Raw genomic sequence first — 14,351 nt, forward strand, 5'->3', positions numbered from 1 at the left:
TGTGTGTGTGTGTGTTTTTAATGAGTATATGTGTGTGTGTTATGGCGAGTGGTGGGGTGTGTTACAGTGAGTGTACATGTCTGGGGTGAGTGTGCGTCCATGTGTTATGGCATGGGTGGACAGTGCAATGCGGGTCCTGCCCTGGGGGCTCTGTGGCATCTCTCCAAGCGGGGGGCGAAGTCTGGAGTCGCCGAAGGGCTGGGAACAGAGCCCCTGGGCTCCCTGAGCCCATCCCGGGTGCTGTGCCCCGGTGCTTGGGGGCGTTTCCCCCGGGATCACCCTCCCTGCAGGCAGGGGAAAGGGCAGAGGTAAATATAGCCCTGGCGCTGGCTCCGCATTCTCCTGCCGCTTCCTGCCATTTATAAACCTCCCCAGGAAGCAGCCAGGCCCAAGCCTTCCTGTGGCCAGCACAGAGCCACCTACCAGCGACTCTTCTGCTGCCGGGGGCTGAAGGCGCTGAGGCCTGTGTCTAGATGGGGGTGTCCCTACATCCCTGCACCACCCCGGCCTGGGCAGTGATCCTTAGCCACGACCGGAAGCTCATGCAGGGGGTGGGGGCAGGATGGGCACTCGGGGCTGGAGTGTCTGGGGGTCTGGTCCGCTCCTGGAGGTGCGAGGGGAGGTGGGGTCTGGCTTGGGTGTCCATACGGGGCGAGGAGCCGGGAAGCTGCTGTCGGCCCCCAACCAGCCCCTGCCGTGGCTCTTTCTCTGATACCAGCCCTGTGGTATCCCCTTTGTCTCCTCCATGGGGTGCCTGCGGCGTAGGCTGTCGGCCGGCCAGACCCCAGAAGCAACAGCCAGGCCCCATTCCTGAGGTCTGACCTGGCACCCACTCTGACCTGAGCAGCACCCAGCAGCAGGGACTGGGAACCAACCCCCTGCGGCCACACGGCCCCCAGAGCACAGCAAGGGGTAGGCAGGAACATCCAGACCAAGCCCAGGTGGGAATCAGAGGAGGTTTCCCTTCAGCTGGTGCAGGATGGGACCCCACGTGTGCGTGCATGCGTGTGACTGCCACCTGACAGCAGCAGGTAGAAACCCCAGCAGAGACCCAGTTGCAGCGTGCCTGGCGCTGTACGCGCAAAGAGGCCCCCACTCAAAGGGTTTCCAGGTTTGACCGGCAAAGCAAGGCTTGTTCCTAGGGGTGGGGGGAGACGGGGCCTGCCCACACCGGAGCTGCCGGCTAGCAGGGTCAGGGCAGCTCCCAGGGCAGAAGCCGGTGCAGCCAGGCGCTTCCCGCAGTGGCAGAGGGCAGCAGAGATGTCAGGAGGGCTGGGCATAAAGGAGGGCATGGAGGGGAAGGAGCGGTAGGGCACACGAGGGGTTAATCCAGCTGCTGCAGGGTGTGTGGGGTTCAGGCCAGCTGCAGTGGGGAAGGGCAGGGGTTAATGCAGGCTGCGGTGGCAGGGAGGGGTGGCTGGGGGTGGAGAGTCCCGGCAGCTTATATCAGGCTGCTAGCCCAGCTGGCTGGGTTTGCCGGGAGCTCCTGGCTGGGCAGCTCTGCTGGAGCCAGGCTGGGACCAGGTGAGTGCATCCTCTGCCCAGCTCCAGCTGCAGGTCTCGGGGGCAGGTGCTGCAGGCTGGGATCCGTGCGGGGGTGCCAGGGTGCCCCTGTTTGCTGCTACCCCATGCTGGGGCTCTGGCTGGAGCTGCCCTGTGGTTAGGAGCCGTCTCTGCAGGGCGGGCGCCCGTCTGCCCACAACCTGCTTATTTGTAGTGCCAGGCCTGGAGTTCGGCGCGCCGCGCTTTTTATAGCTGGCCTGGTGGAGGGGAGGCCCCGTGGGAGCACGGCGGTGGGGTCAGACCTCCCGGGCAGCCGTGGGAAATGCCACAGAGGTCTGACGGCCAGCACGCCCGCGCAGCGGGGCAGAGGTGGGCGCTGCCCCCCCGGGCTGCTGGTTTTCTGGGGGTGGCTGAGCTGGTCTGAAAGCTTCGCTGCTGTGCTGGCCTGCTCCAGGCCCTGGGAACCAGCTCTGCGGGGTCCAGCCTTGCTCTCTCGGCGAAGCCGGGCTGCGACTGGGCGTGCAGTGGGAGCGCGTGACACCGTCCCAGTCCGGCCTGGGCTCGCAGGAGCTGCGTGTGGCTTGAGTGATGCGTGGAGAGGCATCAGCTTGCTGTAGCAGCGTTGTGGGGGTAGCCACTATCTCACCTTAAACCGGACTTGGCTGGATGGAGTTGCATGGGACGTTGCACTTGAATTTTCATGGGATGCTTTTCTTCCTTGCCCTACTGGGACGTGGGGGACTTTGTGCTAGGGGCTGTATGTGCAGAGCAAGCTCGGACTGAGTGCGAGCAGCTGAGGCAGGCAGGCAGACAGGGGCGCGGGAGGAAATAAGTGCTACTCTGGAGACAATTTCCAGATGTCCTTTTGCACAGGTCACAAGCCCCTTGGGGCTGAGGGCTGGAGCTGCCCTTTGAGTTTTTTCCCTCTGGTTTTTCTGACCTGGCGGCTGGAAGAACTGGGGTTTCACGGGACTTTGCCGGTTTGCGGCTCTGGCCAGCACTGAGACAAACCCAGACCTAGACGCGGGACTGGAAAGGCTTGTTTTCCCAGCAGGTCCCATCGCGGCCAGAGTTGGGCTGGGTCTCGCAGCTGACTCACTCCCTGCCCCCCTGGCTGGAGTTTAATTCTTGCTCTTTCTTTGCACTCAGGACGTCTGGGGCCCGGCGAGTCCCTACCTGGGAATGCCCTTTGTGCCTGGGAGAGCTGGCAGTTCAGGGAAGGTGCCCAGGGATCTTTGCCTCTCTGTGCCCACCTAAGCTGGGTATTTCCATGCCTGGGCCATACTCCCCTTCTGGGGGGTGGAGAGCTGTTAATCTCAGGCCCGTGGGGGCTTTCTCATGACAGGGAAGCTGGCTCTGATCTGGGGGGAGGCTGGCGGAAGCGGAGGGGCTGGCGCCGGACTCGGAGCCGGGTGGGTGATCTGATCCCACGCGCCGCCAGCTGCCCTGTGCTTTCTGCTCCTGGGCATCGCTCGGCTTTGGGGCTGGGAGGTCTGGGCAGGGCTGCTGATATCCCACAGGGCTGGGGGGAGATGTGCCCGGGACAGGAAAGCTGGTTAACCATTAGCTCCCGATGCACTGGGGGGGCTCTTCCGAGCCATTTGTGTTCAAGGAAACCATCTGTTCAGCCCTGTCAGCTTCTGCACCTGATTTACTGCCCCGGCCCCGCGGTGCCCCAACCCCGGGGTCGGCCCCTCCTTTGTTCTCGGCCGCCCTCGCTGGGTGATCAATTAGAGCGTGATGAGGCTCGTTCTGCCCAGGGGTCTCTTAAGCCCGTGGGGTCACGATGCCAGTGGTGACCTCGACTTGTACCTACAGTAAGCTCCCCCTTACCCTCCCCAAGCCCAGTTGGTTGCTGGTAAGACGAGGCCTGGTTTGGATGGGACGCCCTGTCCCAGTTTGGGGCTTCCCAGGAGGACCCAGAGCGCAGCTCTCTGGTCCTGCTAGATCCTAGATGGCCGGAGGGGGCTGGTTCACACGGCCGTAGCACGTGGAGGCCTCCATGAGCCACGCACAGAAGCCTCCATCCTGCCCCCGCAGAAGCAAAAGGGCAGGGATGGACCCAGGAGCGGACCCCCCAGACCCTCCATCCCGCGCCGCGCCCAACCTGCCTTTTTAGGGGGATCAGGCATGGAGGGCCCCAAGAAGCGTAAACCCCTACACCGCCTCCCTCCGCAAGGCCGGGAAAGGGGAAGCCGTGAGAGTCCTTCAGCCCGTGGGCAGCCACCTCCCTCCGTGGCCCCGCTGGTCTTTGTCCGGCAGCCGCTGGGCTCGTAAAGATAAGGCGGCAACTCTGCTATTTTTTCCTGTCGCGGCTGCTCCGGGGATGTCGGCCGCGGCCCAGGCGGGTTGCAGGATGCACCGCGCTTCCCTCTTCCTGCCCCCGGCGGGTTGCACCTCAGGCCTGTCTGGAAAGTGGCTCCTTCCTCACCTCCGCGCTGCCCCGAGCCCCCTCCCAGGCGCCTGCTCTTCCTGAGGCCGCGCCTCGCCCTCCTCAGCCGGGGTTTCGTGCCAGAGCTTCATGGGGTGGAGAAGGGGCTGTAGCAGTGGGGTCTTTCTTCAGTGCCCCGGTAGCCCGGGCATGAGGACTTCCCTGGAAGCTGGCTGGCAAAATCCGTGCTCTTCTAGCAAGTGGCGACTGGGACGTGCTTCAGAAGAGCGGGGCTCAGCAGGGCCTGGGAAATGGGGGCATCCGTGAGCCGTGACCCCACTCTTAATTCAGAACAGGCTGGGGTCTGCTCATGGGTGCCCAGCTCAGGCCGTCGTGTGGAGCCGTGGCAGGGCAGGCGGGGGCCCGTGGGTGCAGACGTCCCCGGGAGCGCTGGCAAGGGGCTTTGCTGCAGCGCGAGCATCTCCGCTGCGATCCGGAAACCTCGCGGCTCTCCTGGGAGGCAGTTACCCTATTTCCTTGCATACGATATGCCCCTGCAGAAGGCACGCGCCTTGCTTTTGAAAAGCAGAATGAAGAAAAGCGGATCTTGCCTTGGAAACACTGGCTGGCAGCAGGAAGGGACTGAGCGGCAGCTTCTGCAGCGTGCCAGCGGGGAGAGACAGTGGAGTTAGGGAGCCCTGGCTCCCCGGCAAAAACAGAAGTTACCGTATTTCCTCACTTATAACATGCACCCCAGTGTCCGGCAGCTGGGGTTTGTGTCGCGTGTGAAAGAATATGGTACTTTTCTAGCCAGGAGCCCAACAGCCATTGCCCCTTGCCCGGGAAGGGCACTCGCCCATAGGGGCTGCTCTGAGTATCCCATCACTAACCCCCATCCCTCTTCTCTTCTTCCAGGTGAGGAGCTGAGCTGTCGGGACCCAGGCTCCATGCCCCGACAGGACCTTGCCAGCTGCAGGCAGGAGCGGAGATCTGGTTAGGGGGCTCCACCAGCCCGTGGACACGGGTGTCAGCGTGCTTCCCTGCCCCAGCTGGACTCGGAGACTGCTTGCATCCGGCTGGCGGTCGACAAGCCGTGCCGCCACCTTGTGAGGAAGGCAGTGGGACTTACGGTGGGCTCTGGGCTCCTGCCATGGTGCCCTGAGCCTGCCCTGCTGCCAGCTGCCCCTTGTCAGGGCACGTGTCCCCGAGAGCCGAGGGGGCCGGTGCCATGAGGCCGGTATCGCCAGCCAGCGGGATCTCCCCGCTGGGGCTGCTGACGCGGGGGCCGGAGTACCTGCGCCGGCAGGTGGAAGGGGACAGGGGCGCCCGCTCTCCCAGCGCTGTGGAGAGGCTGGAGGCCGACAAAGCCAAGTACGTCAAAACCCAGCAGGTGATCGAGAGCCGGCAGGAGCCCGTGCTGTGCAGCAGCACCCCCCGGCCGTCCCCTCGCCCCCGGCGCCTCCTCATCCCGCACCAGTGCAACGAGCTGAGCGTGGAGCTGAGCTGGGACGGCCCCCGCCGCCCGGCGCCCCCGCAGTCCCCCGTGGCACGGCGTGGCGGCAGCAAGCGTGGGCTGAGGCCCGACTCGCTCGTCATCTACCGGCAGAAGCGGGACTGCACGGCGGGGAACAAGGAGAACGCCAAGGGCTACGGCCTGGTGCGGTGGCTGCTCCAGGGGGCCCTGAGGGACAAGTCCCCCACGTCCCCCTCCTCTGGAGGCCTGGAAGAGGAGCCTCTGACCCCGGAGAGAGAAGAGACGGCCATGGTCTGGGTGCCCCTGGACAAGGAGGTGGCTGGAGCGCAGAGCCCAGGAGGCAGCCTCTTTGCTCCTGGCACCAGCCCCATGGAGCAGGCGTCACCCAGTGCCCGGAGACCCCCGTGCAGCTCCAGCGCCATGGAGCTGGCCTCAGCCCGTGCCCAGAGACCCCTGCCCAGCCCCGGCCTGGGACAGCCCCTGCCAGGGGCCAAGCCGGCGCTGGCCCTGCGCTGCTCCCTCCCGCTCTCGGAGAAGGAGCGGTTCTTCAACTACTGCGGCTTGGACCGGGACCTGGTGGAGGGCCTGGGGGCAGAGCGCTTCGGGCCGGCGGGCTGGGACGTGGCCTCCTCCCTGCACCCAGGCAGCCGGGGCTCAGCCGGCTCGGGGTCCCAGGGCGCCCCGTCCCAGGGCAGTGGGGGCGAGGGGGAGCCGGGCGCGCGGCTCTGCTCCGCCGTCTCCATCGTGGAGCGCAACGCCCGGGTGATCAAGTGGCTGTACGGCTGCCAGAGGGCCTGGGCGGCCGGCCGGGAGTCCACCGTGTGAGCGTGGGGACGGGCCAGGGCCCCGGCTGGGTCTGTGCCCAGGACATTGGGCTGTGGACTCGTGGCAAGATGGACTTGGGGAGGGGGAGATGTGAGCTGGTTCCTCCCTGCTGCCCTCCCTGGCACCGGCTGGATGTAGCGTCCCCGGCAGGGGCGACGTGCTGGTCTCATGCTGCTCACAGGAGGTCATAGAGGCGAGATGGGACCCAGGTGTCTCTGTGGCTGGTCCCAGCCGAAACCCGCTAGTTTCCCCTGACAGCTGCAGGCTGAGGAGCAGCCCTTGGACCTTCTCTGGAGCTGACGGGCCCGGGGCCGGCAGGACTTGGGGCCTCATCCGTGGGTTTAGCGGGCGCAATGCTGCCCCTTGAGAGCCGGCTCTGTCAGCTGCCACCTCCCTCCCAGGCTTTTCTCTGTGTTTTCTGGATGAGGAATAAAACCAGATGCACCTGGAGTCCTGCTGCCTGCGATCCCGGCTGACGGGGGGGCTGCTGCTGAGGGCCAAGGGTGTTGCGTGCGCTGCTCCGGGCTGGGGAGAGTGCCTCCCTCTCCGGAGACCTGGCGCTGGGGGAAGGATGCCCTTGGTTGGCAGGCCCAAGCCTGGATCTCATCCCCCCACCCTCCCCAGTCCCTCTCCCAGGCCTGGCCAGGTGGAGCTGAGCTCCCTGCTACCAGCCCGCACAGGTCCCAGGCAGCCGGGAGCCTGCCAAGAGCGCTCGGAGCGGGGAGTTACTCATCCTACCCTGCCCTGTGCCCTCCATCTCCAGGTGTGGGTGGCTCCTGCTCCCACCCTGCCCTGCTGGGTAGAACGGCTGCCTTTGATTTTGGCATCCACGTGCTCTGCTCTTGCCAACCCCCTCCTCCACGTCCTGCAGCTGCCTCCACGAGGGGCTGCAGAGACCCAGAGCCTAAGGCAGGCCGATGCCTGTTGGGGTCTCCCAGACCCCCCAGCTGGGAGAAGCCAGGCCCCAGGGATGCTACGCTCGGAGAGCCGATTGCCACTGCAGGCCCTGGCCCGGGGGCTCTCCTCTTCCACGGCAGCACTTAAAGCAGAGGGAGGTGGTGTGGTGCATTGGCAGGGTTTTTGGGAAGCAATGGGAAAACCAAGCCCTGGAACAAGCCCCTTCTTGCCCCAGCCAGAGGCAGGTGCTAGCAGCCTGGGAGCCCAGGCCCTGCATCTGCCCCAGCTGCTGCAGGGAGGAGGAGGTGGGTGGAAGGGAGCCTGGGAGAGTGTCCGAGACCGCATTCATGATAGCACCAGCTGGAGCTTTGGAAGCACCGACGGGCCTTACTACATACCCAGCCCAAACCCTTCAGAGCTGGGAAATGCCAGCAAACATTACTGGAGGTGGCTGGACCGGGAGCGTTTCTCCCCCTCAGCCAAGCAGGGCACGTGAAAGCCTCAAAAGGGAACCACACACTATTAGCACTAGCAGGTGTGCGGGCTCCTACACAGCATTTGCACACCAGGAGGAACCCAGGGCATCTGACCCGTCCTGCCTCAGGCTTGCGGAGTCCTTTGCAATTGAATCGCTTTTGTATTTTCTGCCGCCACCAAAAACCAGCGGAAGCCACGAGCTGGCGTTTTCCGAAGGGGGCGGCTGGCATCTGAGGAGGCTGAGGCCCACCCATGCGTACACAGCCTCCTGCATTTGGGTGATGATGGCAATACCCTAGGTTTTCCTCCAGCACCGTGGAAGTGCTGGCAGCCGGTGGCTGTCTCTGGTGCACACGTCAAGGTGGGAGGGAGATGGGGCTGCAACAGTCGTCTTCACAGAGCTTGGGGAGGGGAGTTTGGGGGTCTGTGGCCTTCTGCAGTCAGCATGGGGACCACGTATGTCCGAAGCGTGTCGTACACACTGCCCTGGTCTGCCAGGTGGGCAGGGGCCAACTGACCCTGTGCCACAGCTTCTGTCGACGCTCTAGTGCCCGCAGCCGCTGCCTCCCTGCGGCGTGAAACCGCTGATGCCTCTGCTGGGCCTGGCCTGGGGGTCCCATCCCCTGGGCACCCACAGTGTGATGCTGGGCCTTTGCTTTTCCCTTGCACCACCCCTGCCTGGGGCTCTTCCTGCCTGGGTTTGAGTTCCCTGCCAAGCTGCGTGCAAGGCCTTAAACGAGCAGCACCACCTGCACAAGCAGGTGCCTTTGCTGCAGCGTGGGAGAGCGGGGAGTCACGCCCAGCCCGCACCGCGCAAGAAGGGCCCCTTGGAGCCGGCGCCAAGCGTGGGCCCGTCTGCATTTCTAGAGAGGACACGGAGCCGCTGCAAGTCACCGCAAAAGGACAGTGTCAGTATTAAACAACCACAGCAGCAGGGACGCGGCCTGCCCGCCTGGCAGACCACAAGACAAGTGCTGTTGGCGCGCGGAGGGAGCTCGGAGCTGCGCAAATACAGGGTCGTGCTCAGGGGAGTCACCCAGGGTCCGTCTGGCACTGGTGGCCCTGGGGACATCCCCCTTGGAGGGGGGCAGGGTCCCAGCACCCATCAGCACCCGCCGGAGCTCTCGCTTCCAGCGCGGTGCCTGAGCGAAGCCCAGCTCCTGTGACACGAGTCTTTAAAGTATGCCCAGGGCCTCGGTTCTGGGGTGACCCACTCAAGACAGCTGGTGAAGGGGGCTGGCTCTGAAAACCTGGTCCCCTCTCCCTGTCTCTCGGTAGGTGAGAGTCCCACAGGAGCAAGAGCCCCGTTAGCAGGGAGAGGAGCTGGCTGGGGTCAGGCCCCACGTCTCCCACCCCAGGGGCACGACCCGGGCACCGCACCACGGGACACTGGCAGGGGGATACTCTCGGTCTCTCCTGCCCATTCAGGGTCGAGCTGTGAGAGGTTTCTCCCACCCGTGACTGCTGTGCCCGTCCTCCCTGCTTTGCAAAGCCCCTGCAAAGAGGGTTGCAGGCTGCCATGTCCTAGCGGGGAGGAGACCCCGGCATCCCAGTGCCTTGTTCAAACGGTGATGCTGCCAATACGGTGCCAAGGACGGGGCAGGGAATGTGGTCGAGCCTGGGAGACGATGCCGCTCTCATTTCCAGGGTCGGGGGAGCAGCTACCTGATGTTGGATGGTCCTGTCCCAGCCCCACAGCTCTCAGGGGCGGTCTGGGAGGGGGGAGAGGGGAGACCTGCCCCTGGCAGTGCTGCGGGAGTCTTTGCAGGGGCTGTCCATCGTCTGCGCCTCCTCCCCTAGTTGCTCTTGGAGGGGGTTTTATTCCGCATCTCGGCCAGCTTGCTGGCCAGGAGGCCCCAGCGGAACGGCCCCTCCTCCACATCCCGGAGGTCACTGCCATTGCTGGGGTAGGCGGCCTCGTCGCTCAGGGCTTCTCCGGCCGCCCCAGTGGCATCCTCACCCATGGGCTTGCCGTACTCGGACTGCGCGCCCTTCTTGTCCAGCACGGTGGTCTGCTGCCATTTGGTGGCGAAGATGTCCCAGAAGCCAGAGGCCTTCCTCTCGGACGGTGGCAGCTCTGCTGGCTTGGCTGCCAGGGGGCTGGAAGCGAGGGACGGGGTAGCGGGTGAGGGTCGGGGCAGGGCAGCCTCTCCACGCACACGCCGGGGAGGAAGATCCCAGACAGAGCATGTGGCAGGGGCCTGGCTCTGAGCAGGGGCAAGGGGAGCGTGTCCTGGAGGACAGGACCGCAGCAAGCCTGGGGGAGCCCAGGCTGCCTGGGAAAGGAGCCCTTACCCCAATACCACACCGCCCCTCTGCCTCCAGAAACGCCCCTCCAGCGCAGCGGGGCTCCACTTACTGGTCAGCACAGGGCTCGGGCGTCAGCAGCTGGTGCTCGTCCTCCCTGCTGAAGAGCGACGAGAAGGTCCTCCAGCTCTTGGCGCTGGCTCCCTGGACCTGCGGGCAGGACAGCGGGGTGGGAAGCTGCCAGCAGCAAAGCTCCCACCCGCAACCCGGCTCCCTGCGCGTGCAGCTGGCACAGAGCACCCCGGGGCAGCTGGCAGGAGCCGTGGGCCACGAGGCTTCAGCAAGCCCCTGGGTGCATACAGCGCCTTGCACCCTGGCTCTTCAGGGCTACACAGCACACGCAGGGGCCTGACACGGCCCCTGCTTCTATATTCACTGGTGCGCCCACCCCAGTGGCCGGGCCCTGGGAGCTGGGAGGACAGAAACTCATCACCTGCATTCGCCTTCTCCCCCCCAGCCACCGCCTCCTTGCCCCGTGGGGCTCTGCTCTGGCTGCAGGGCCTTGGCCCTCTCCTGCGGGAGGGAGCTGGTTTCTTTAAGATCCCTTCTTCCGCCGGGTGCCCAGAGAACGGACACACCTGCCGGCGCTAATGCAGGGAGTGGAAGGGCCTGGGCCTGGGCAGGATGAGCTGCCATTGCTGTACCCCATTGACTGCTCTGTTAATGCCCCCGGGTAGGTGCCTTCACCTCCTGGCACTGTCCTGAGCCCTGCCTGCTGCTCTATAGTTGGAAGACAGGGGCTTGCACAGAGCATCCCGTCCCTAGTGGAGACAGAGCCCAAGCCACCGCGGTGCCAGGTAAGGCTGATGCTGTCTGTGCCCCTGGTTTACATCTGGCCTCCTCTGGCTGCTGCACCGTGGCAGGGAGCTCCCTGGGCAGACCCATCTCAATAGAGATGTCTGCCAAGCTTCCCCCAGACTGGAGGTAACTGGCGCCGGGGCCGGGAGCTCGTGGGCTGGGGGTGCATGGGATGGGAGCTCTTACCCTCCGTGCCAGCTGGGCCACGGGGTTTGCTCCAGCCTCTGTCAAAACCGGGGCCTCGGCCGTTTCCACCAGCTCGGGGTTGTCGCTCTGGAACAGAAAGGCACTGTCAGCTGTGGGGCCGCGGGGACGGGGTGCGAGCACTGGGGCTTTGGGGGCAGAGTCTCGTCACCCCTGCAAGCATCTCCTCGTTGCCACCCACCGGCTGCCCTGTGCCTCAGCCGGTTCCCGCTCTTCCTTTGGATGCAGCCAGCTGGGACGTGTCGACAGGGCAGGCCAACTGCCCCAGCCAGCCCCCGGGGCATCTTCATGCCCCGAGTCTTCACTGCTCTTTGTCCCTAAGCTTGCTAGTTGGGCACGGGAGTTGGGTCTCTCCCCATTGCACGACCCAGGACCCGGACTTGTAGGAGAGCACCAGCCAGGGGTCTGCCCGCAGTCCTCCCCCAGGCTCCGGGCACACATCCTTTGTGTCCAGGAGGTGCCTTGCAGGGCCCGTGCCCATCAGGGTGAGCTGATCCGCCCCCCTCGCCTCCCACCCCTATGCCAGATGCTTCAAGCCACCTGCTTTGGGGCTTGTTAGTGCCAAGGCAGAGCCCAGCCTGGAGCGGGGGAAATCCAAGCAGCGCTGCTGACGGGGGCGGTGGGCCACTGCACGGGACCCAGGAAGTCTCTACCTCCTCCTTGAACTCGTCCTCCGGCTCCTCGCTGCCCAGCGTCTGCAGCACCTTGGACTTGTAGAGTCTCCAGAAGCCCTGAGTCATGGTGGCTCCGGGCGCGCTGGCCCTCGGGCGCGGCTGCGGGCGGCAGGCACGAGGCTCTGGGCACCGGCTGGCAGGCGGCTCTGTGCAGGGTCCGGCTCAGCCCCTGTGCCTGGCACGCTGGGGGCAGGGCTGGGTGCCCATTGCACTTCCACGCTGGGCAAATTGAGCGGTCTGCGAGGTCTCGGGTCCTGCGCACTCGTCCCGTCCCCACTGCCGCCCGCCGGGATCCGATGTCTTCATTAAAATTGCAGGTGTCTCCTTCAATGTGCAGCTCAGGAAACAAAGAGGAACCCGATCCCAGGTGGACTCGTGTTGCCAAGGCCCAGGCCCAGGCTGGGGGGAGCTGCTGGCCTTCACCCCGGGGTGTCTCCTGCCCTTTGCTTGCCCTCAGGACTCCCAGGGCAGGCTGCCTCATGCCCCTGACCCAGCCCCTCGGCCTTGGTCCCAAAAGGGCTTTGTCCAGGGCCTCAACCCCCTGCTTCCTCCATTCTCACAGGGCCATTCAGTACCCACCCATGTCCCTCAGCAACTAAGGTGTGTCTCTGGCCTGTTACCTGTCCCCTCTGCTTCTGCGGGCTCTCCCATGGGGACCTGCCCAAGCTGTCCCCATGAAGGGTCCTGCATAGACCCCCCCCCTCCTTGCTCAGCTTGGCACTTGGGTGATGCTTCATTATTTGCAGTTGGTAACCGATGCCAGCGGAGACTGCACGCCTGGAACACGGTATCTGGGTAACTGGCTGGAAATAGCCTCTGGCAGCTAAATTATTCCTTAGGAGCCCAAAACCAGCTCTGCTCGGCTGTGGATTCGGTTACCGCCTGCTGGCTTCTCCGTGCGCGCGCCACTGGGCAGATGGGTGCTCGGGGCTGGTGAGGGCTAGATGGGCAGGAGAGGGACGTGGGGTGGGGTCTTGGTGCCGTGGCGTGGCAGGCACCTTCAAGCTGGTGTGCAAAGGGGTCTTCATCCTTCGTACCGCCTCCTTGAGCCATGCCTGCCCGCAGTGTGTTAGCACCACAGCCCCATCCGCCGTGCTCCAGGGCTGTATGTATTATTGATTCCCAGCCCAGCGGGGTAATGTGATCGCGGGCGCAGTGCCGGCTGCTCTTTTTGGTGGATTGGCAGGTGTATCTTCAGTGTATGAATCCACATTATTAGCCATTGTGCCCACATCAGCCCTGCTGCAGCTTGGTCCTGCTGAGAACTCGCGGCTCAGCACAGCAGTACCCATAAGAAAACCCCTGCCACGTGGCCATGCTTCTCCAAGAGATTCAACCCCCTTCACTGGTCACACCATCGACCTCCTGCCCCATGGTGTGCTGGGCAGGGAATGGGGAGACTTCCCCCTGTGCCCCACTGGCCCCAGCGTGGTGGAGAGGGGGCACATTTCTGATGGCATGCGGCTGCCATCCCCCAAAATATATAAGGCAAAATTTGGGTATGAGCAACGGTCGGCCCATGTACGCTGCACGAGAATCTGCTCCCCCAAAGCAAGTGCTATCGCCAAGGATGCTCCCTGCCCAGGACGGCAGGTGGAGGAACAGCAGCTCCCATCAAACTCTGTATCGTATGGGGCCAGGTGTCCTCCTTAGCATTGGTGCATTGGACCTCAGCATGAAAGCCTGGTTCTGGCTACGTGCAGAGGAGTCAGCCCTGCTCCCTGAGTGCTTTGCTCCCCACGGAGGTGTCTGTACTGCTCTGTAGGTCCCCAGGGAGCCTTCCTCTCCAGAGGGTGCCCCAGCCACCCCCTCAATGCCCCGGAGAGCGAGACTCTGAGAGCCCCGGGTTGCCTTCACTGCCTTGCCTCTGAGATCGATGCCTGTGCAGGAGTGACATGCTGGATGGGCTTGAGGCTGGCCCCGCTGAGAGCGCTGCGGACACAGGCTGCGCGTGGTTCCTTCCAGGGCTATCGTGTCTTCAGCATGGGGGTGAAAGATCATTACCTGCATGTCTCTCTCAGCGGTCTTATGCATGGAGTTGACCCGTCCTTCACACCAGGCCACCTCTGGGGTCAGAAGCTGTGGACACAGGAATAGCCCCAGACGCCTCAGTGCAGGGAGGATACCGCATCCCCGGGCCCTTTGCGACCCAGCCCTTGTTGCAGGCCAGGAGTCTCTGTTTCCCCTCTGCACTGACCCCACTAGATAGGACGCTAGGGCAGTGGGCCCTGCCCAGGGCCTCCACCACAGCCTCCTTCCTGGTCCTGTAGCAGACAGCCAGCTTGGCCAGAGCCGGGTGGGTTGTCCAGGGGGTCACGGGCCATGGCAGGGCCCATCGTATCATCCGACCCAGCTCCTGTGTTGTTATGGGGGTGCGGGGAGCTTTCTCGCTCATTCCCAAGCTGCCCTGGTTCCAGCCCCTGCCTCGGGCACAGCTGCAGGGACGGGGGAGTAGGGTTCACACCCCTCTTCTCCTGCCTCATCCAACTCCACTGCAGGGAAAATGTAAGCCATGCCATGCGTTGAACCTCAGCCAAGAGAGGGGGGCTCACGCTTTTCTCTTGCCAAAAGTCCCACCGGGTCACTCCTGGCTGCGGGCGGAGGGGCCCTGGGCTCCCACCCATCCTCAAGGACCAGCTGCCACCAAAACCCAGTGCTCGGGGTCACGCTCTGCAGTGACTGGCCGGTAATCAGTGTTGAGCTGCAACGTGATCCCACCGATGGAATTACATCCTGCGGCTTCGTTTCCATGGGCCCAGCCCCGTGCAGGCAGTGTGCCGGCACTCGAGGAAGGAGTGGGGGTGTGAACCCTACCCCACCT

General features: G+C 64.5%; 2 protein-coding genes across 4 annotated transcripts in view; one reads left to right on the forward strand and one right to left on the reverse strand.

Annotated features, from left to right (window-relative positions):
• FAM110D (family with sequence similarity 110 member D) overlaps positions 1-6,623 on the forward strand; it is a 16,030-nt gene extending 9,407 nt beyond the window's left edge. The window contains exons 1-3 of one of the 3 annotated variants that reach the window (XM_019512460.1): positions 685-696; positions 1,510-1,524; positions 4,790-6,623. In XM_019512460.1, coding sequence (XP_019368005.1) covers positions 5,103-6,173 — 1,071 coding nt within the window. In that variant the 5' untranslated portion in view covers positions 685-696; positions 1,510-1,524; positions 4,790-5,102 and the 3' untranslated portion in view covers positions 6,174-6,623. Of the gene's footprint in view, positions 1-684; positions 697-1,509; positions 1,525-3,040; positions 4,596-4,789 lie in introns of those variants that run through there. The other 2 variants (XM_019512461.1, XM_019512462.1) reach the window with 2 other exon arrangements.
• A 1,821-nt stretch (positions 6,624-8,444) lies between these two features.
• On the reverse strand, positions 8,445-13,743 carry LOC109294168 (testis development-related protein-like). Its single transcript, XM_019512463.1, has 4 exons — positions 11,510-13,743; positions 10,839-10,925; positions 9,907-10,004; positions 8,445-9,647 (listed from the first exon to the last, which is right to left on the reverse strand). The coding sequence occupies exons 1-4, from the start codon at positions 11,594-11,596 to the stop codon at positions 9,344-9,346; spliced, it is 576 nt and encodes a 191-aa protein (XP_019368008.1). The 5' UTR covers positions 11,597-13,743; the 3' UTR covers positions 8,445-9,343.
• Between the last annotated feature and the right edge of the window lie 608 nt (positions 13,744-14,351).

This window comes from Gavialis gangeticus, unplaced genomic scaffold (genome assembly GCF_001723915.1).
Source record: "Gavialis gangeticus isolate Ggan-Ray unplaced genomic scaffold, GavGan_comp1, whole genome shotgun sequence".
Lineage (NCBI taxonomy): Eukaryota > Metazoa > Chordata > Crocodylia > Gavialidae > Gavialis > Gavialis gangeticus.